At 36.2% G+C, this 21,125-nt stretch overlaps 1 protein-coding gene across 1 annotated transcript; it reads right to left on the reverse strand.

Moving 5' to 3' along the window:
- Positions 1-976: 976 nt before the first annotated feature.
- On the reverse strand, positions 977-21,125 carry zmp:0000001082 (integrin alpha-D). Its single transcript, XM_041983803.1, has 31 exons — positions 21,019-21,125; positions 15,956-16,079; positions 15,678-15,769; positions 15,464-15,540; positions 15,266-15,380; positions 15,053-15,183; positions 14,819-14,961; positions 14,212-14,362; positions 13,258-13,396; positions 13,084-13,157; positions 11,680-11,797; positions 11,397-11,533; positions 10,862-11,008; positions 10,580-10,777; positions 8,045-8,175; positions 7,468-7,625; positions 7,221-7,387; positions 6,983-7,099; positions 6,196-6,266; positions 5,977-6,118; positions 4,132-4,230; positions 3,878-3,957; positions 3,686-3,766; positions 3,478-3,553; positions 3,295-3,402; positions 3,170-3,211; positions 2,951-3,076; positions 2,762-2,875; positions 2,626-2,667; positions 2,432-2,542; positions 977-2,272 (listed from the first exon to the last, which is right to left on the reverse strand). The coding sequence occupies exons 1-31, from the start codon at positions 21,065-21,067 to the stop codon at positions 2,081-2,083; spliced, it is 3,552 nt and encodes a 1,183-aa protein (XP_041839737.1). The 5' UTR covers positions 21,068-21,125; the 3' UTR covers positions 977-2,080.

Consider the following 21,125-nt stretch of genomic DNA (forward strand, 5'->3'; position numbering starts at 1 on the left):
GGAAATGTAAAACTTGCAGGACAGCTGGTGATTTCTGCACTAAAGTGCAGCATATTGACCCTCATCTACATATTCAGGGAAAATATTGTATGAATTACAGTATCAGTATGTTAAATTTCTCAGTTGGTCCAGATGAATTTTGGTTCATATTAAAAACTCTTGGATATGTTAAGAGCATATTTACTAATTTGAACAAATTTCCATGTTCATCAGGTTTTCTGAATTCAGTAAAGCAAAGAAATAGTCCAGAGGAGAGGGACAGAGTATTTGCCGGTTTATGTTACAGATCAGTGCTATTACTGAATGCTGGTAGATAAAGGGCGAGTAGGGATTTTAAATTCCTTGGATATTATAATACATCTTCTAAGCAGACCAGATGGCAGGCGTCGCATGGCAGATTACTCAGTACAATCAAAAGTGGCTTGTGAATTAACTTGGACTTGAGCCAAAAGACTTGAGACTTGACTTGGCCTTGAGGTCAGAGACTTGACACTTAAATTGGACTAGCAAAAAAGAACTTGTGAACATCACTGATATGACCCAATAAACTCTCATTCTAATAGTAATTGTAATCTTAATGATGCCGAGGTATTTGCCCAGGTCATAACATAACAGGACAATAATCTTGTATTAAGATCTGAATAAATTACCAGACTTGTAATCAGATACATGGCTTGTTTAACGTTGCCATGTCTGTGTCAGTCATCTGCATCAAGTTAAAATGACTTCACACGCATGCGCCGTTTGCAGCATTGATTTATCTTCTACAGCAGGGATAATGTGAGCCTATGATTAATTTAGTCACTAGATGGCACCGTTCTGCACAGTGGGGAATGACCACTTTCATTTAGTTTAATTAAGAGTTTCAACATAGGCTGTATCTAAAATAAAAAATCATCAGAGTTTAACCAAACCACAATATTCAGAGTTAGACAAAAAGTGTCTTATTTTATTAATTATTTAAGCAAACTACACATTATTAAATATTTGTTATATGTATTTATTTAGGTTCAAGAAATACAGATAATAGTATGTATAAGGGCAGGTCACTTCATTACATTAAATAAGTTCTTCACATCTCAAAATCTAGAAAATCCCAATGACATATGGTAGTAGTAAAAATATGGACACTACTACATGTCCAAACTTAATTGCTGATTAGTAAAATCAAAATAAAATAAAATATAATAAAATGTGGGATAGTTAAAAAAAAAAAAAAAAGCGCTTTCTTTCCTGTGACATCATGCATGGGCACATCGTTTTGGAGGATCATAAAAAAATCATATTGAACTATAATATATAATGCTTCATAAGACATTTAAACACTTTGATTAAAAACAATGTAGATATGTGCAGTTCAAGTTAAACATTCGGACAGATCCCCCCCTTCATTTTAAACAAATATACATTATAATACACAGACCTTTACAAGATTCTGTTATAAAAAAAAAAGCAACATTCTGCTACAAATAAACAACTACAAAACAACCAGACCTCCAAGAAGAAAATCAAAAATGGAGCCAAGTATCCCTTGCCCAGACGAGGGTCGCCAGGCCCTCCCTCTGGAGCCAGGCCTGAAGATGGGGCACAGGATGAAAATACGAGACTATGGTCCTCAGGTGGAAAAGAGTGGACTGTCCTCTTCAGATTGGGAATGAGGCCCTGCCCCAAGTGAATGAGTTCAAGTATCTCAGGGTCTTCTTCACGAGTGAGGGAAGGTTGGAGTGGATGATTGATAGGTGCATTGGTGCAGCGTCTGCAGTGATGCAGCTTAAAGGCAAAGATCTTGATTTACAGATCGATCTATGGTCCTACGCTCACCTATGGTAACGATCAGTGGTTAGAAACCGAAAGAACGAGATTGTGAATACAAGTGATCAAAATGAGTTTCCTCCGAGGGTGTCTGGACCCTGGCTTATTCTAAACAACCTTTAAAATCTGCCTTTCTCAACTTTTTCATAATGAGATATTTTTTTTCATTTCAGTATTTATTTTCAAGTTGTTACTCAGTTGTACGGTGCTTCCATAAAACTCCCTCTAATAATTAACAGGTTTAACAGATTCAACAGGTTCTAAAGGTTTAACTGGGATTTTGGGAAACATCTTTGTGACCATTAGTCTCCTCGGTTCTTTTGGGGGGGGGGTCTTGATCACTTTCTTTCTGGTCAACACCAACAAGCTTTTCTTTCTCTGAAGGTTGACATTGCTCTGTAGAGTTTCTGTCTTCCATCACCTCAAAATCCTGCTGTGTCTTTCTCTTGAAGCAACCCAGCTGATGAGAGATATGAGAAAAATAATAAGACACAGAACCAAAACTACCATTTCAATGTCTCACAATAATTCTGAATGTAACTCTCAGGACACAGCTCTGAGTATGATGATGAAATAGTTCTTTTATTTGTATTTTATGTGCTGATTTCATGGAACTCACTTTAAGCATGATGAGTGCGATTATGAACAGAAGCAACAAGCCCAATCCACCTCCAGTCAAAATGATTAGTAGCATATCTGGAAGGATTATCAACTCTATTCGAGCTTCAACCTGTAAGTAGAAAAAATACAAGTTGTCAAGTTGGAGATAAACCTTTTAAAAAATGTTTTGTTATTTACTTATCAAATATGTACCCATTTCATTGTTGGATCGTTGTCTTTCTGCAGCTCAGGTTGCTAGGTATAATTCAGAAGATAAGTCAGGTTTAATGAGAAAGCGTTATAGGCAGCGTCTTCCAAATGACATTACCGTAGTCAAACTTCAACATACCTCATGTTTATGAGTAGCCAGCACATATCGGTTGGTGTCATAGTCAACACGTATAAGGCTCCTAAATTTAACCTCTTTGCTGTCTCCAGTATATCGTTTGGGAAGGGCAATATTCTGTAAAAGAAGAGCATGCCATTTAAAAAAAAGGTTTGTAGTGTGTATTCTGCGTATGGTTGTTACTGTGCGTACCTTTACATGCTGTTTGAGGTCTTTATATTGTACATCTCCCACCAACCTAAACTCGATAAATGAATATTTTTCCAGATTGAAAATGTCACAGTTGATGGCTTTGTAGTCCTCTTCTGGTGACCAGTACTGCAGCAAAAAGAAAGGTCAGGTTTCTGAATGATTCCAAATTCTATAATGCGTTCAACTCTAATATTTTGATCCCAAATCTGCTGTCCTCACCTCAGATTTCATTTCAGAAGTCCCTGAACACTGAGTTATGTTCTTCAAAAAAGAAAGATATGTACCAGTAAGCATTTGATGTGGCAGTGGTCTAAGTGAAAATTTTCTGGCTCTCTCAAAGTTACCTGATCAACATGAACCCTATAGTTGGTCAGTACAAAAATATCTTCCAGTTTCGTTGGGAAGATCAGGGACACGTTGACAGGAAAACCCTTAAAACCAGGATTATTTATCTGTAAGTGGTGAGAGACAGTGTGTTAGTTAAAAATATGTATATGATTAGGTTGTAGAATATTGGAGTGACTTACCTTATATATGATGACAATTTTTTTGGGTGCAGTATCTTCTTCTGTGAAGTTTAAATACGTAACAGTCTCTTCTTTTCTGAAAGGATTGGGAGAGTATCATGAAATGCAGGACGTTGTTGGGTTGTACTGCTAATTGCTGGATTAAATTAACTGAATAACTGTATGATATGAGATGTACATTAATATTAATATGGATACTATTACTTACATTGTTATTGCCATTTTGATTTCAAATTGTACCGGGATAGTTTTGGTGAGGGAATTGCTGCTGCTGACATTTGAATTGTCACTGAGGATGTAAAGGAGTTTTTGTGTTTAACAAATCACATTAAGCACATCTGTGATACAAAGAGCATTTTTATCTTTATTCTGTTGAGTTGTTTAAGAAGTTTCTCGTTACCTTTGTGCAACAATGGTCATGGTCATTGTGTCGTTCCACTTGAAATCATTCAAGATTTGAAAGGAAGCTTTAAATTTTGCCTTTATGGAACGAGAGAAAATGATTTTATATGGGATTTAGACAGAAAGAGAATATTTCTGCATTGCAGAAGTTGGCACGTTTGTTAAAGTGAAACTTCTAGAGAGCTGTTCACTGTTCTTGATATGTGAAACCTCACTTCTGTTAGGTGAGTAACTGACTGTGGTATGACTTACAAAAGATCTGCTCCGATACACAGGAAGGCTGATGCCACACACGGTTTTGTCGAGCACTCCCTCTAGGTCGCGGCAGCTGGGGAGCGTTGGTCTCGTGGCCTGTTGGAACAAGTTTGAAAAAGATCTGTGATGTTTGTTGCTGTTTCTTTGAGTTAAAATTAAAGATTTAGTTAAATTTCTCTGTCATTTGACTTTGTTCAGAGTTTTGTTGTTTTTTTTTGTAGAAAAACTAACACACATCCTTTGTGGGTTTAAGTCCTCCAGAGGAAACAAAAGGAAAGAAACAGTTTACTTGGTTTCCTCTCAGTTTTTGGTGGCAGTTAAAAAATGGAATAAGCATGCAGTGTAGCCTAATGATGTTAGGAGCTGCATAAATCAGAGAAAAATAATTCAACTCAGTTTCTGAGATATAAAAAAACACTTGTTAATACGAATGTTGGTGATTACAAAGGTGTTGTTTAGTTGTGTAAGGTGTTAGTTACACAGTTGAACCTCATGCTCTTCCTTAACATAAAAATATGTCAGAGTGAAGCGTAAAAATAAAAGAAGTGCCTGACATTACCAGAGGGGTTGACATGGACAAGCACCCAGTGGGACAAGAAAGGAAAATCTGTGCATCTGCAAAATAGTCTTGATATCCAAAATATGAAGGAAAAATTGAGTCAGCAGCATGAGCAGCCAATGCCTGCACCTCCAGAAAGCGCATTACAACTGGCTCCACCAGCCAAGTTTGATTTTAATAGTGCAATGAGTAACAATAATGGGTAAGACGTTTCGAGAGCTTTAGAATAGAATCAGGCCTGGATGAACAGAGACAAGAAAAATAAGTATGTTTATGTGCGTGCTCAGGAACGCAGGAGAAAATATTTGAACGTCCTGCTCTTTGGATGAGGTCAATATAGTGTGTTTTATGGCATGAAATGTAGAAATCAGCAACATTTTGTTTGTTTTCTTTAATAATCAAACATGATTTAGAATAGAAATAGAATAGAAATACTTTTTTAATCCCTTTGGAGAGTCCTCGGGGAAATTTACCTGATCTATGATCAGATAAATCTTTATTTGTGAGATATTGAAAAAAACAAGTGTTTGAGCGGTGTTTTTGTGTAGATGGAGTCAGTTTACTGAATAATCTTGATAAAGAAATTAAAGAAGCAAAATCAAAATATTGTTTTAAAAAATATTAAAGCTGCTCTGACAAGAAAATAAAATTAAAATGTGTTTTTCTCTGTGGAGATGTGATTATGGTAAATGAAGTGGAAGTACCTGTTGGAAACTAGTGACATGTTGGCTTGCAGCTGTTGTTATATTTTATTATACATTTAGTTAATTAATAATTTGTGTGAAGATTTTACTTCTTTCTGCTCATTATTATTGAAGTATTTGAGATTAATTTATTTTATTTTATTTTGAAAAGAATGAGAAATATTGATAAATACATAAAAAACAATAAAAATGTGAGACAATAAAATATTGTCCACTGCAAAGCCGCCAGCCTCACCACATGACATGATGCAGTAAAGATCCATGACATGACATCCCAAACCAAAGCATATCTGGGCATGTCTTTACTTTTCTTTTTTTCCAGTTCAATTCACCTTTATTTGTATAACGGCAAGTTACAACGTCATCTTAATGCACTTTACAAATATGATCATTTCAAGCCAATTCATTGTGATCCAATCCAATTTTTACTGAAGACGTTTTGTTAGATCTTGAGCTACACACTTAAACACATTTACAAGTTGTCCTAAGGATCTAATTAAGTTTAATTTGTAGGTTGTGTTTTGTTCCTGCTGTAGGTGACTGCAGGGATATAATTAAACTGACAAATATTTAAATCACCTCTGTAAGACTCATCATCGAGTAGGAGAGGCCTGGAGGATAGTGCATTGTCAGGCTGGTGTTGTACGAGTCATCGCCATGATTGGTCACTTCTATGGAAACATTGAAGTAATTGGCTTCAGTCACCAGTACTGTCGCAGACCTAAAGGAACCAGAATACTTGTTACATTAAAGGACATCAGTCTAATAATTTAAAAAATGTATTTGTCAAACACTTACGTGAAATTGAAATCCACATCGAGGTCAGCAACGCAAATGTCTTTATTTCTACAGTATTTTTCAAAGGGAACCTGTGAAAAATAAGAGTCTTTTGTTTTATCATTAAACTTCCAATGAAACAGCCAGCAGAGTGCTGCATGATTTCTCATGTTTGTGTATTTCCTGCATAAGCAGAAGCTTAAGAGACCAATCCCCCACCCAATCTGCTCTTACTGGTTAACTCAAAGGGCCTCACTAGGCACCATCCACCATTCTGTATTAGTAAGTGATTAAATACCACATCTCCCAGTACAGCATCATTTACATTTCATAAGTTATTAGTGACAAAATCTAAACTGCTTTTGCTCCTTATTGCCACATATGTGCCACAGCTGTGCCTCAGCTCTGACTGTGCCATCCAACACAAACTGGGTTGCATGACACGTGCCGTTTTCTGTTCCTCAGCATGTCGCCAACATGAACTTTACAGAAATATCTGTTATACACCATGACTCTCCACAGTTTGTGTAATGTATTTAATGTATTTGTGAGAGAAATATTCCTAGAATAAAGTGCAGAGAAAAGTCAGCAGGTGAGGCAAACAGTACTCTGTCTCACCTCAAGGGGGCGCACTCACACACCAACACGGTGTGTGAGTGTTGCCAACTTAGCGACCCAAAAAGCGACAAATCCAGCGACTTTTTCAGTGTTGGAGACTTTTGTAGACTGACGTATATGAAAGTAGTTTATTCTTCTCAATGAGGAGTGGGTGCTGATAATGTTATTTTTATATTGAAAGTGGTTATACCTCAACAACAGCTTGTCTTTTGCTGTCTGGGTTCAGGATGACATTCGCGTTCTCACTGTCATTTTGGGAAAAATTTAACATGATGTTGACAGCGGATAATGTGTCTTTCACGCAATGCTGCAAAGCAAAGAAAAGAAAAAAAGTTATTTTCATATCTTTGAAGGAATCTTCAAACTGTAACAGGAAGCAAAATCATTCCGTCACAAGAACATGAAGCTGATTAATCTAATTTTCATACTGGCATGAAGATGGAATAGTTAAAGCATGTTTCTTTATCGGTCAGTTTGTAGGAAGATGTTAAAGTCCTGGCTTTCTCATCAGTTGGACTGAAGAAACCTCTGTGGATTTTTCTTATTGGGTCCACGCTGAGCGTGTATGAGATGTTCATTCCAGATTTTGCTGCCCCTGCAAATGCATAAAACCAGATTAAAACAACACACGGACAGCAGCTATTACTGAAGATCAGATTAATGGGAAGTCCCCACCTTGTTTACTTTTTGTTGTTTCTTCCATTTCAAAGCAGACTGTTAAGCTAATCATGGGTAAATTTTCAGCTTTGCTGAACAGGCAGTCGATTTTTTCAATGCTTATCTCTTTAGGATAAAACAACAGGTGAGCCATGACATTAAAGATAGACTTGGACCTGAAAGACATTGGTTAAAACTGTTTATAGTTAATGATGCATAATGGAAGGTTAAACATGACACACAGTTATGATTTAACTTTCCTCATAGGGTTGAATCTTTCTTTTTAGGAGATTATTGTCTGTTGTTGCCTTATAAGGATAACAGTATTACACTAGTTCAGTGTCATTGGTGTTTTCAAGTTAAATAAAATAAAAACTTCTGGAAGCATCACATTTAACCTCATTAACATAATATATATAGGCATAAAAAGCACGTGGGGCTTCTGTTTGTCAACCCATGAGCAAGAAATGCTGCAGCATTTGGTTCCTTTGATGTGAAAACTAAGTCCTGAGTACGTTCTGGTTTAGAGATGCTGAGGATTAGAGACTGTGAACAGTGTTCTGATCTGCATATGTAAAGGACACAGTATAAATACCTTAAGACAACAGCAGCACCCTGTGATCCAACCACAATATCCGGGAGCCCATCATCGGAAAGGTCGATATGTCCGTCTATGGCTTGTCCAAAGAATTTTATCGAGGGTTCAATTTTTCCTCCAGTGATTCTCTGGAACAAGATATTTAATAACTGAAACAGTGACATCTGTTTAAAGGTCCTTATCATAGAGGTAGTAGAGAAAACTGCTTTATACTTAACATTCATTTTTTATTAAAGGCTTCCTTTGCCATTGCTACATTGTCCTTAACATTTAACCTTTAAACTGACAATTTTTCAGGAACCGTGACTATTTTTATTCAAATTTGTGTAAAAAAACTTGCCTGAGTCATCTCCACCACTTGGTTTTAGTATGTAGTGCCAGAGTAAGTGCTTGTTATCATCAGTGTTTGAAATTTTTATCATTTCACAATTGTAACTATATTATTAACTGTCATGTCCACCATTTGTTAAGCAAAAATAACATTAATTAAAAAAACTGCAAAGAAACATTTCCTCTTGCTTTTTTCTTAGTACAAACTTTAAAGGGTTTAATGACACTGTTTTGTAATCCATGCCATTAAATCCTCAGTGTTATGTAAGGAGTCTGACACTTCCAATCTCCCATTTTATCAGACACTAAAGGTTTTGATTCTGATTTGCAGACTGAGAATTAAATGCTTAAACTGCTAACTAAACATGGGTCCACCAGTTTTAAAAAGGAGAGGCTTCTGCATTAATTGGTGCTCAAAAACAGTAAAACTGGATGGGCGGCGTGTGCCAGAGCTTGAGTTGTTGATGTTTGAATGCCCCAAAATCAACCAGTTTTAAGTAAAAAGAAAATTAGCTCAAGGTGAACGGGAAAAGGATGTGTAAGAGGTTATCAGAAATCAGATGACACAGTAATTAATCATTTTACAGGAAGTTATGAGTCTAACCAGCTAAACAGAGTTCACTTCCTTTTCGTGTAGACCTTGTGTAATCTGAGCTTGGCTTACAGCAAGCCAGCAACGCAGAATTAGCACATTGATAGTAGAGTTCTGCACATAGGTTTTGCAATGCACCACACCCCACACACACACACTTACTCAGATGGACAGATTTACCTTACTTTCTTACTTTATGAGCAGTGTTGCTTTGGTCTTGAGGACAGAACATAAAACATGACTCCTTCACGTTTGGAACGCTTGAAAGGGTCTGAGCGTCGTCCTCGATAACACCCTTTCTTTTACTGCACATATCAATAACATTGCCTAGACTGTTTACTTCCACCTCCATAACATCCAGTCATCACTCACCTCCAACAGTACTGTCAGACGGAGGATACCAATGTCACATCTTGTCTTGATAACCGCAGGGCTCTTTTAACTGGTCTATCCATACAAATTCCTCCATAAACTTCAACTGCTCCAGGATTCTGCTGTCCACATAATTTCCAGAACCCTCACCACACAACATTTCAACCTGTACTTCAACAGCAACATTATTCCCATTTTGCCTGAATTGATTTTAAAATCCTGTTTTTAACATTCAAAGCTATCCACAAACTTTGCCCTTCCATATCTAAATGGTAAAAATGGTAAATGGTCTGTATTTATATAACACTTTTATCCAAAGCGCTTTACATTATACGTCACATTCACACATTCACACACTGAATATCATGAAATTTACACCCCGTCCTTTTTGCTCAGGTCCACCTCTGCCTCCCTCCGCTTCACTCCTCCAGTTACTTATCATGTAAGGTGACAATGAAAGGCAACTATACATTATATGCATTATTTTTCATCATCATTATTATTATTATCAAGTTCCACATTCAAATTAACTGTATGAAAATTACTGCTGGGCCCTGTGATACAAAAATCTAAGTATGTTTGTGCTGTTTTTTTTGTTTGTTTTGTTTTGTTTGTTTTTTGTTTTTTTTTTGCAGTTTGTGTTTTTTTTTTTTTTTTTTTGCAGTTTCTACAAGTATTAAATGATTTTACCTTGGGGAGAATTTGCTCAGACATGTACTCCTGTGAAGATTAGCAATGGCTTTTCTCAGGAATAATCTTTCTTAGGAAATGACCTTATAACCCTTCTGAGATTAATGGTTCGCAGTACTTCCTTCTTTAGATCACTGCTGATGTCCACTTTCACTTTTACTTCTTTTCCAAAGAAGGGCAAAGTTAAGGACCAACAACAGCACCAACATAACCAAGAGTAGTCCCCATTTCAGATTATTTCACATATTTCTCCACCACTATAAGAGAGATTGAAAATCCATGCTCAGAGCTTTACACTCTTCATTCCTATGGAAGCAGTTTGTGGTATACTTTGTGTTTAGACAGTGTATCTGCATTTTTGCCTAGTTTTTGCTAAATAGATCGTGACAGCATAACATTTAACAATTTGTGCAACTGAAAGACCAGATGACTTGACAGATGAAATCCTGTTATGTAAATCCTGCTTTATTTAGCATGATTATACATCTGTAATGTTGCTATACAATTCTGTTATTTAATGACTAAAGAGCTTAGAAAATGTGTGTCACCTGGCTGAAAGTGCTGTGTATTCCAGTATTTCTGTCTCCAAGGTAGATGTACACAGCTCCACTGTTATCATCCTCCAGAGGGGCTCCAACGGCAACATCTCGGAGTCCATCTCCATTCAGATCTGCAAGGCTGGATATGGTGGTGCCAAATCTACCCAGGGATGGTGCTGTCACACTAAACTCATTCTCCAAACTCATCTACAAGAAATAAAGATATTACCTAACTGATTAATTAGACATATCAGAAATGGCATTTTCATTCTAAGCCCTTTAACAACCGACCTCATCAGTCAGTGTGTAGATGTAGATTCTTCCCTCTTTCTTTTCATGGGGCTGATAAAACATTGGAGCCCCAACAAGCAGGAAGTCAGTATTACCATCTGAGTTGACGTCTACGGAGCACAGCTCTGCACCAAAGTAGGAACCAATCTGAAAAAGTAAAGGATGCACGTTTTTGAGTATCAAATCAATCATTTTCTGCTGCTGAGAATCACGGTGCCAGTGCAACGACGTTCTGTGGTTTCCTTTCTGTAACTGATACACTTTAATACAACCATTTGTTCAAATCAAATTAAACTTTATTCATAAAGCACTTTGCATACAAATGCAGTGCAAAGTGCTTTATGTAATAAAAACTGTTTTTGAATATTAGAAAACCCAAACCTTCACACACTCAAGTATAAAAGTTCAAGAGCACACATTTGATCATGTATATATAATTTTTACACACATCATTACACCCATACAGCGCACATATACAACCCTCGTCCCACCCCTCTCAGCACACATAAAACAAAAAAGCACAACGGTTACCAACCTGGCTGCCATCAAGTCTTTGGGCTAGTTCCCATGTCTCCTCTTTGAAAAATATGACCTGTCCTGTGTGGTTAAATCGTGGTGCACCCGAAAAATATAGAGGAACACCATCCTTCTCTCCAACAGATATCGAGTATCCTGCAACAGTCACACAACATAATCTACATCGTACATGGTATAACAGACAAAACCTAATGGAAGATGTTGATCAGTGATTTATTTCAAACCGGTAGACGTAGTTTAATTAGGCAGAATCTGTTTGATGAAGGAGTAGATTAATTTACCCATGTAGGAATCTGTCTTCATTTCTGAATCAGAAATCTCCTTTTCAGTTTGATTTTTATGTTCTTGAATTGAGCCACGCCAGTTGTTTGATCCCACAGAACCCAGGATCAAGTTGTCCTGTTAACAGAAAGGTCTCATTAAATGACAGATACTGTGTACATAATTTCATATCTAAATCTGTAACTTTTCTCATAGTTTTCTTGTTTTACATTGAGTTATGGCAGATAATTCATTTAGTTTCAGACTTTTAGATATTTTCAGATATTATTATTATTATTATTAATAATTATTGATAGTGGTTGTACAGAAATGATATTTTTACTTGGTCACCATTGAAGTATCGACAATCATGTTTTATATTGTAAAAAAAATGGTTTTCAGGATCAATGTCATATTCTGCACTGTTTGCTCTATAATCTCACTTTCATACTCAAATATACTCCATATGCTCCATAGCATGTTGGTTGTAATCAGATTGCCATACATTATAAACAATATTTCCTTTACAGGACACCATCCTGACTGCTTAGATAACTAGTTTCATGTAGAAGGTCATCATCTCTCCGATGACGAGGATCTTTGCCTGCTAGAGTCTCATTCAGTTTAATGTATACCTTGCAATCTGAAGTCCATGTTGACTATTTTGTCCTGTTTTCTCATTAGTCGTGCCTGTCTTGCGATGTCTGCATGTTTTTTTATGAGGTGTCCATTAACATAAACATTAGTTCTTTTCAGCTTTCTTCTCTATTTAAGCAGTTCTTTTATTTTCTGTTAGTAAAGCGGATAATGATTGCCGGTTTTTCATTTTTATTTTTTTCACGGAAGAGGGTGACGCGCCTCTATATCCTTACTTTCCACCTTTATGCCCTTGCTGTCAAAGTAGGCAATCACTTGTTGTTCTAAAGAGAGTTGTTTTTGCTCTAGTGGGTCCCCAGTTTACTCTTATGTGTGGTTTCCAGCCCACTGATCATTTATCATTATTTATTTATGAGTACTGTTCAGTTCTGACACTCGAAATTCCAGGAAGGCAGTTTTCTTATTCTGTTCCTCATTTCGTCTTTTAAGCTCTTTAATCTCTCCCATTAAGTCCATAATCACTTTGTGTTGTTTTGAAATTGTGGATATTTCTTGAGACATGAAGTTAAGAGACTTCTTTATTTCTTCAATTTAGTGACATTTCTTTTTGGTGGCATATTGAAAACAAGCTCACCAGTGGCAGAGGAGCCAGGTGGCTGCAAGCTGTTGTAAAACTAGCCTAAGGGCCACTTTTAATAATCACCTGTGTAAGATGTTGCTGAGGTATCTATATAATATTTCAAAGCTCGAGCCTTATTTTACTATCAAAATCTGCAGCTTTATGTCCTGTATGTTTGAATGTTTAGCTAGAGCTGTGACATGTTTACCTTGTAGAAGGCAGCACTGAATCCACTCTGGGACATTTCTGCAGTCATTTCTCCAGCCCTAGCCACTTGGTTCCCTAAATACAACACATTTTAGTGCAGTTACTGCAGGGGTACACCAGGAAGACATTATTTTATCAACAACAATGATCAGAAGTATATATATATAAAACCCACCTTCTATTTTAAAAATCTGTTCTTGAAAAGTTTCCAGGATTCCTGCGAGTTTATCATAACTCTCAATTTTGAAGACACTCGTGTTAGTAATTTCCGAAGGGATGCCTCCAAAATTTCTCAGTAGACCTTGTTTTTCAACCTGAAACCAGAAATCTACATGAAATCATTCAATTCCGGGAGATTTGGTCCACTTGTGTAAAGTGCAGTGTGAAAGCAGTTAGGGGGAAACACATTTCTTAAGTCACTAGTAAGTAAGAAAGTTTCTCCATTACACTGGTTTGCCAGCAAGTCCTGCAGCTTGATGTTTGAGATTCTTAATACTCAGATTAAAACTCTGGATTAATTTGCCTGTTTGCATTTCTAACAAATGTGTGGTTTGGATTTTTAAGTTGGCCAAATTTAGCTTTTATTATTCATTGTATCTTAGGTGCTGAGGCCAGGTGGTGATGTGTTGAGTATATGAATAATGCAAGTATTGCTCTGAGCATCACTTAGGTCCTGTTGTCATCTGACCAAACAGATTATAACGTGTGTGTGTGTGGGTGGGTGGGTGTGTGTGAATGGAGAAGAGCGGACAGGCAGTGATGCTGATGATGATTGAACGGGAGAGGATGTGGCAGGTAGACAATCTCTGTGTTTACATTTTAGCTTGCTTAGTTTTTCTTACTTGGGACAGCGTATATCTTTGCCAGTTCTAGACTGTGGTAGTAGACCAACAACACAAGGGCTGATGGGTGTTCCTTAGGTAATGTATCAAGCAAACTAAACCTTTTTCTTCCATGCAGATTTTATAGAGAAGGTCCTAGAAATGTCCTCACACTTCCTTAGTTTGACTGTGTTGTCTATCATTGGATAGGACTTTTCAATTCAAAATGTAAAAAATCAAGCAGAAAAAAATTCCACTGAGGAACATATTTTAGACAGAAGTATGGACCATGTTACATTACAGCTTACCAGAATGACAAACCGAATTATGTTTTTCTTATTATATTGTTCAATAATAGCTTTATCTTCAGGTTCACTGGGATCTCCATCTGTGATTATCATCAGAACTTTAGTTGCATCAGGAGAGGCGCCTGCAGCTGGGTTTTCAAACAGTTCATTCCTAAAAAGACATGACATTAGATTAACAAATTAAATGTTTGCTACTTGTTCTCAATCTCACAGTTGTACTGAGTACGGAAGCGTAGAGCTGTCACACTAATAAAAATTTAGACTTTTTTATGTTATAACGTGATAAATGTCTTTGTTTTTGCTTTTGGTTAATATGTTCTAGTGGTGCCCAGCTGTATAAAATTAAAATTATATAGGCTATTTGCACTGCTGGGACATTCACTCACATTTTTACAACAAAATATCAAAGTTTTTTTAAATAAATAAATTAAATGATCACATTATAAGCTGATACATTTTACTTTTTTTTCAATAAAACTATCACATTTTTAAATATGAATAAATAAATAAATCTATCCAGTTCATAACGTGATAAGGTCATTTTTTTATTTGGGTGACAACTCTACGCTTCTGTAGTGTCAGATGTTTGTAATGCAGCTGAACTTACAACACAAATTTGAGGGCTGTGTAAGTGTTGGTGAGACTTAACATATGAGGTTCCTTTTCAAGTTTCTCATAAGCAGTACCAGCCTTAAAGTCATTGAAGTCAAAAACTTTCCTTGTTTTATCGGAGAACTGAGCTGCTGCAAACTAAAAAATAATGTTAATATAACAACAATAAACACAGTACACAGTAGATAATCTTAGTTAAATTAAATTAATGCTATAATAGTGTAGTAACCTTGATTGATGTGTTTTTAAGGCTTTCCATTATGTTCACTATAAAAAATTTATTTTTCCCAAACTCCTCATCGGTCATGCTCTTTGATCCATCAAACAGAAAGATGAGATCCACCGTCTTTTTTCTGCATTCTGAAAAAATATAGTAAGAATTATTTAAGAATATTAGATAAAGGCATAAATATTGGAGATATTATCTTACGTTTGTTTTTACCTTGGAAAGCAGGTTTAAAAGAGGAGATTTGCTCAAGTTCTTGTGTGATTTTATAACACACACTGTTCAGGAACATGTTCTGATAACATTCATGGACAAGACTTGGACTGCAAACCTAAAACAACATAAAAGTGACAGAATTATAAAGCATCGTGTTGATATATTCTTCTCAGAAATGTCACAGATAAATTGTCTTACAGTCAAGTTGGATCTTGTGGGGTCTGCAGCTATTGAAAGGCCAAGGTGTTGAACTGTTGAGTTTGTCTGAGCATTCTCTACAACAACAACATGAGTGGTGTTTATAATACACAAAACTGTACGGTAACACCATGAAATTTCCTTTTGTATTTTACATTCTCATACCTTGTATTCGTTTTAACTGAGAGATTATGTGTGTTACATAGGTTTATACCTTTAGGAGTGAACTCCTTTTTGTTTTCATTTTCATCATATTTGAATATTCCTCCTGATCCATTAAGGTGCAGAGGTGCAGTGACGATTATCCTGTGGACAACAGTAACATTTGATGGTCAGTCTGGCTTAAGCAGTTCAGTTTTACCTTAAAGAAAATGCATTTATTACCTTAAGTGGGTGTATTAAACTTGTCGAACCACATATTAGTCACAGGTTTCTGAATACACATAAATTATGAATTTCATTTAAACCACAGAGTTACAGCTGTGAACTTACCCGTTACTCCCAGTCGACTTTACCTGAAGCACTTTGTATCCAAAGAAATCTGACTTTTTGCCAGGATAGATGTCTGTATGTGTTGTGTCAATGTTGAAGGCCAAAGAAACTGTGATGACTGCAGCTGAAAAATAAATTAAAGAATAACAAAAGAAAAAAAACACTTTTTAAATGAATGACGGCTCTTTTAGAATAAATATCTACAACTAATAAAGCCACAATCACTAGTAATAATAAAAGTAATCATAATAACAACTGTTTTAGTCTCTTAAAGTTGTATTTCGGTTATTGAAGATTCACCCCAGTCAACACTTGATATTACTTCATGGCAAAGGCTAGTTTATGGCTGGGGAATCATTTTTACATTTCCAAATAATCAGACAATGCATTTGTAAGAAATCAAGTAGTTTACATTTACACCGGCACGCTGTAATAATGTGTTCCTGCTACCATTAGGTGGCATTAGTTCACCAAGCTCTTTGCCTAACACCAGGTCCGGCTGGTGCAGTCCAGCTTTCCTTGGATCTCTGAATTAAGAGATTTTTTCCGGAAATGACGAAGTGATCTCGTTTGTACGAACGGCTAATGCGTGTCAGAGAACCCAGAGATTCCGCATTTAAAAATGGCTGCGCCCGGTGCCACTGTTGCCTTTTTAAAAGTTCTTTTTAATATTTTTAATGTCCTTTAAGTTTCTAGTTTAAACAGCAGCGAGTTGTTATTGATAATTACATTGTTATGGCGGGTTTGTTCATGAAAAATGTTTTATTAATCCTTATCACCAAAATTGGCTGCCGTTCTCATGGTGCACATTAATGTGTTCATGATTTTCTGGTTTTATATGGCATTTGTAGATTCTCACAAATTGGCTGTTTTGGAGGCGTCCATTTTTTCCGAGTTGGTGCAGCTGGAACCGAACTACCTGGTAATGACATCACCAACTGTCCATGCTCAGAAAAACGCACCACAGTTCAGGCAAACAAAAGTAGACCCTCCGCCATTGCTGAGGTGGCATTTCTATGCATGTGTAAGTAGAACAAATGAGAATGTGACTATTTTCTTAACAATGTCAAGTAAATCTGGAAGGACTTGCACATTTCTTGTCAGGGGAAAACTAAGTGTGGTAAAAAGTGAATGTGAAGATCAGAGACGTTTACTTCGTGAAGATTGCTGCTGTCATATTAAAATCATTTTCTGTCAGATGAATCATATTTTACATTAATGCACTGATTTTTAACTAATATGAAAAACAGAAGAATTTTTAAATCTCCGGATACCCTTATTGATGAAGTAAGAGTTGTTACTTCTAAATCAAGCAAAATCACTACTAAACCACCACATTAATGTTGTCCAAGGCATCTAGTAATCAACACACACTGTTCAGCTTCATGTTTATAATTATATAACACATTTAATGGGCTGAAATTATGTCACTGTACTGACCACATTTCAAAAAATTTGGAAAATATCTTAACATGATCTAATATTTTCTTTAGCTTACGACTTGACAAAGTGATTGTGTGTTGTTTGTTTTAACAGATTGATATTTTAACCACATTTTCAGTGAAAAAAACGTTGTTAGAGGTTCAGACGGCCAAAGGTCAGCATTAAAATCCAGATTAATGTTCTCCATGATTCATTCTTGCTTTCTTCAGTTATTAGCTGACAGACCATTCAAGTTTTACCAACAAAACAATTACCGGTGGTTAAAACATGGTCTACAAGAAGAAATAATTCAGCCCTTTTAAGGGCTGATGGTAGCCTGGTGGTTAGAGAGGTGGACTTGAGGCTGGAAGACACAGATCGGCACCAGTGTGGGCCCCCAAAGTCTGCCCTTAACTGTTCCCCAGGGGCATAAAAATAGCAGCCACTGTTCACTATAAATCTAGAGATAGTTAATGTGGAGGCTACTTTCCCAATTTAGATAAAAAATATGTAGAAAAATGCTTTAATAGAGGGAAATTGTAAAATCTATTATTCAAAGTTCTACATAGAATGTAAAGCAGCTATACGGGCTGTTACCTGTTTTTCTGTTGATTAGAAATCACCAATTTCCTTCTGGATCAATAAGGTATTCATCTGTCTTCTATTTTATCCATTTTCAATATATTATAGGTTAAATGACTATAGCAGCATGTGTGCTAAGATTAATTTAAACCAATTTTAGTGTACATTTTAACATTTAAGAAAACATTTACATATACAAACTGGAAATGTAGCATGTTTCAATGAATGTTGAAGGACTTTTTTTACTTTCTTGTGGTGGAATAGAATTTAAAGCATTTCTCATGAGTAATTTTCTTGTCACCTGTGAGACAAAGATGGTGGCCTCAAATTTACTGGAGATTAAATTTAGATGATCCTGTAATAATCCAGAACAGTGATAATTTACTAAAGAACAATAGCCCCTTAAGAAAAGCAGAGAAGTTCCTCCTTCACCACATTCCTTTCCATGACCACAATCTTATTTATTGACTTAAATTAGTTAAATTTGATCCACAAAATTGTCCCTTTCTCAAGTGGGGAATCAACTTTTTTCCCCAGAAAGTCAGTTTAAGAACAGCACTTAGAGGAGAATGAGGACTCAGAGTTGGAGAGCATGAAGCAAACTGAACCAGGCAAAACCAAACATCTTCATCCATGTTAGTTCAGTAAGCAAAGAAAACAAAGGTTTCTTTTAAGAAAACTGATTAGAAAATGTGTTTAAATTCAACATATACCTTTCATTGTGTGCAGGAGATTGTGTAATACATCACAATAACACTGTAGTGTTGCTGCACTGTTGAATTGCATGTTGTCAAATAGTTTTGTTTTGTCTTTTGTTTTTTTTTGTTGTTGTTTATTTGTTATGTTTTTAAAATGTGAATATGTGCAGTGGTTTGCAAATGACTGTGTGAGGTGCACCGGGCAGCTTTGGATTAAATTACAGTTAAGGACATGCTTGTATGCAGGATGCAGGAAACACCAAGCAGAGCACACTGAAAAAGAATGAACCTTCAAAAGGACAAAAGTCGCTAAATTGTGACAAACGCCAGAAAGAGAGTCTAAACCTGTTTCCACTTTTAACTGCAAGATGGCAGAAATGAGAATCTTCAGTGTTACACAACTGGTAAGGAGAAAGGGAGGGGTGGGGTGGGGGAGGAGGAAGTGGGTTTACTCAATCTTCATGAAGAAACTGCATGTGAAAGACGGCATGAGGAAGCGCTTCACAATGCAAAGTGGATTCCAGAGAATGCACACAACGCTTTTTCACTGTTGATGAAGTTCTTTCTCAGCTTTCAGCATCATTCAGGAGGGAAGTTTGCCTCTTGAGGATGACGATTGGTCAACTACCAATAATGAAAGTGGTGCTCCTGTTGAAAAATCACGGTGCAGGCTAACGCAGAGCCACAGATAAACTTATAAATTCAACCTGCAGTAGCACATTTCAACAGAACACCGGCGCAGCCCTGCTTTAAAATGGCAGTGCAGGTGAAAAGAGGCGCAGCAGCGTGCACATCAGAGGTGTCAGTTCATGAGAAGCATTAACTTGCACAACACTGGACGTATAATCTATTTTTTTGTGTTTGCTTCACTGACCTTTTGTCACAAGTTGCACGTTCATGTGACAGATATTTAAAATCTGACAGACTTTTGTCGGTGTTGGTCTGTTTTTTCGGTTGTCCCTGCAACCATTTCTCAACCTTAAAGTCGCGTGACAAAACTGAACAAAACATGTTGTTCAACAAAGAAGCAGTTTCAGGAAGAATGTGGAAATGTGCAATAATGAAAAAAAGTTTTCTTCGGTAGCCAGGAAGCCAGAATTTGTAGAATTTTACAGTATTTTTCTGCTGTAAATGATGGAAAAGGACAGACCTGTGACATGTAATGCAGACACCTTTAATTATTATATTCATGGTGTGATTGTTCAGTGTAATTATTAATTGGTTTTTAAATCTTCTAAAATTTCTATCTTAGCTAAAGGTTAATGTTAATTTCATCAAAACGTCTAAATAACTAAAAGATTTAAAGGGAAAACAGCAAACTGACACATAATAAAAGCTGGAGATGTTCACTTTTGGTTATCTTTAGCGCTTATTAAAATTAGTTTCTAATTAAATTAATTTAAAAAAATAGTTACTAATTTTATAGATAACAATGACAAGCTCTTCATAAATGTTGTAATTATATAGCTTTTGTTTAATTTAAAATAACACATAATTAACGAGAAACAGTTAAAAAGTACTTTATGTTCTTCTGGCATACCATAGGGTAAAAGTACATGTTGGTTTTACTCAAAATGTTCTAAATTTATTGTTTCTATTATGCAAAAGTGCCCTTTAAACTGAGCTAAATTTCTCCCCAAGGAGACGAATAAAGAAATCTTGAATGTTGAAAATTCTCAGAAGTCTCCATTTAAAGGTTTATTTTCATCTGCGGGAGCCTGACCGCAAAACCAGCCACGCAAACTTCTTTCCTGTAAACCACTACTACAAGATTGTGCTGTAAGAAGCCAAATTTCTTTCCTCTAGTTATTTGTACAACTGGATTAAAAGATCAATTCATCTAGACACACACACACACACACACACACAAATCCATGTTTCCTTACATTTCTACTGATAGTCCTGTCTGTTCGGATTTTTTTTTAACCAGGTGATGCAAATGCTCTTCAAAGACATAAAGGGGCAGTTTGACTTGCTTAGATGAAAATTAATTTTGTTTTTGTGAAAACATTAAGTTGATATGCGAGGCGTGGTAAATTAATTTGTATAGCACATTTCATGCACAAGACAATTCAAAGTGCTTTACATAAAACATTAAAAGCTTTACAGTAAGGATATCCTGTATGATGTTCGTTGTAACACCCATAACCTCAGTCACTGGATGAATTTCATGAACTTTCAAATCTTTTTTTTTTTTTTTACTTTTCGCTTTTCTATTATTTATTTATTTCTCTTTTTTAGTTAAATGTATAATAGGCCTATATAAAAATGTACAAAGTAGAGAATATCTAAGAAAACAAATTGTCACCCAAATGTGTCATCCAGCAGATTAAAGCTCATCTATTCATTTATTTATCTTACCAGCAGCCTTCATATAGATGAGGAGGGATGCGCGACGCAGTCCAGACATTTTTCACCATGAGGCTGAGTACTACTGCCGGAGCGTGTTTACGGGGTCTGTGTGAACA

Source organism: Melanotaenia boesemani, chromosome 4 (assembly GCF_017639745.1).
Source record: "Melanotaenia boesemani isolate fMelBoe1 chromosome 4, fMelBoe1.pri, whole genome shotgun sequence".
Classification (NCBI taxonomy): Eukaryota; Metazoa; Chordata; class Actinopteri; order Atheriniformes; family Melanotaeniidae; genus Melanotaenia; species Melanotaenia boesemani.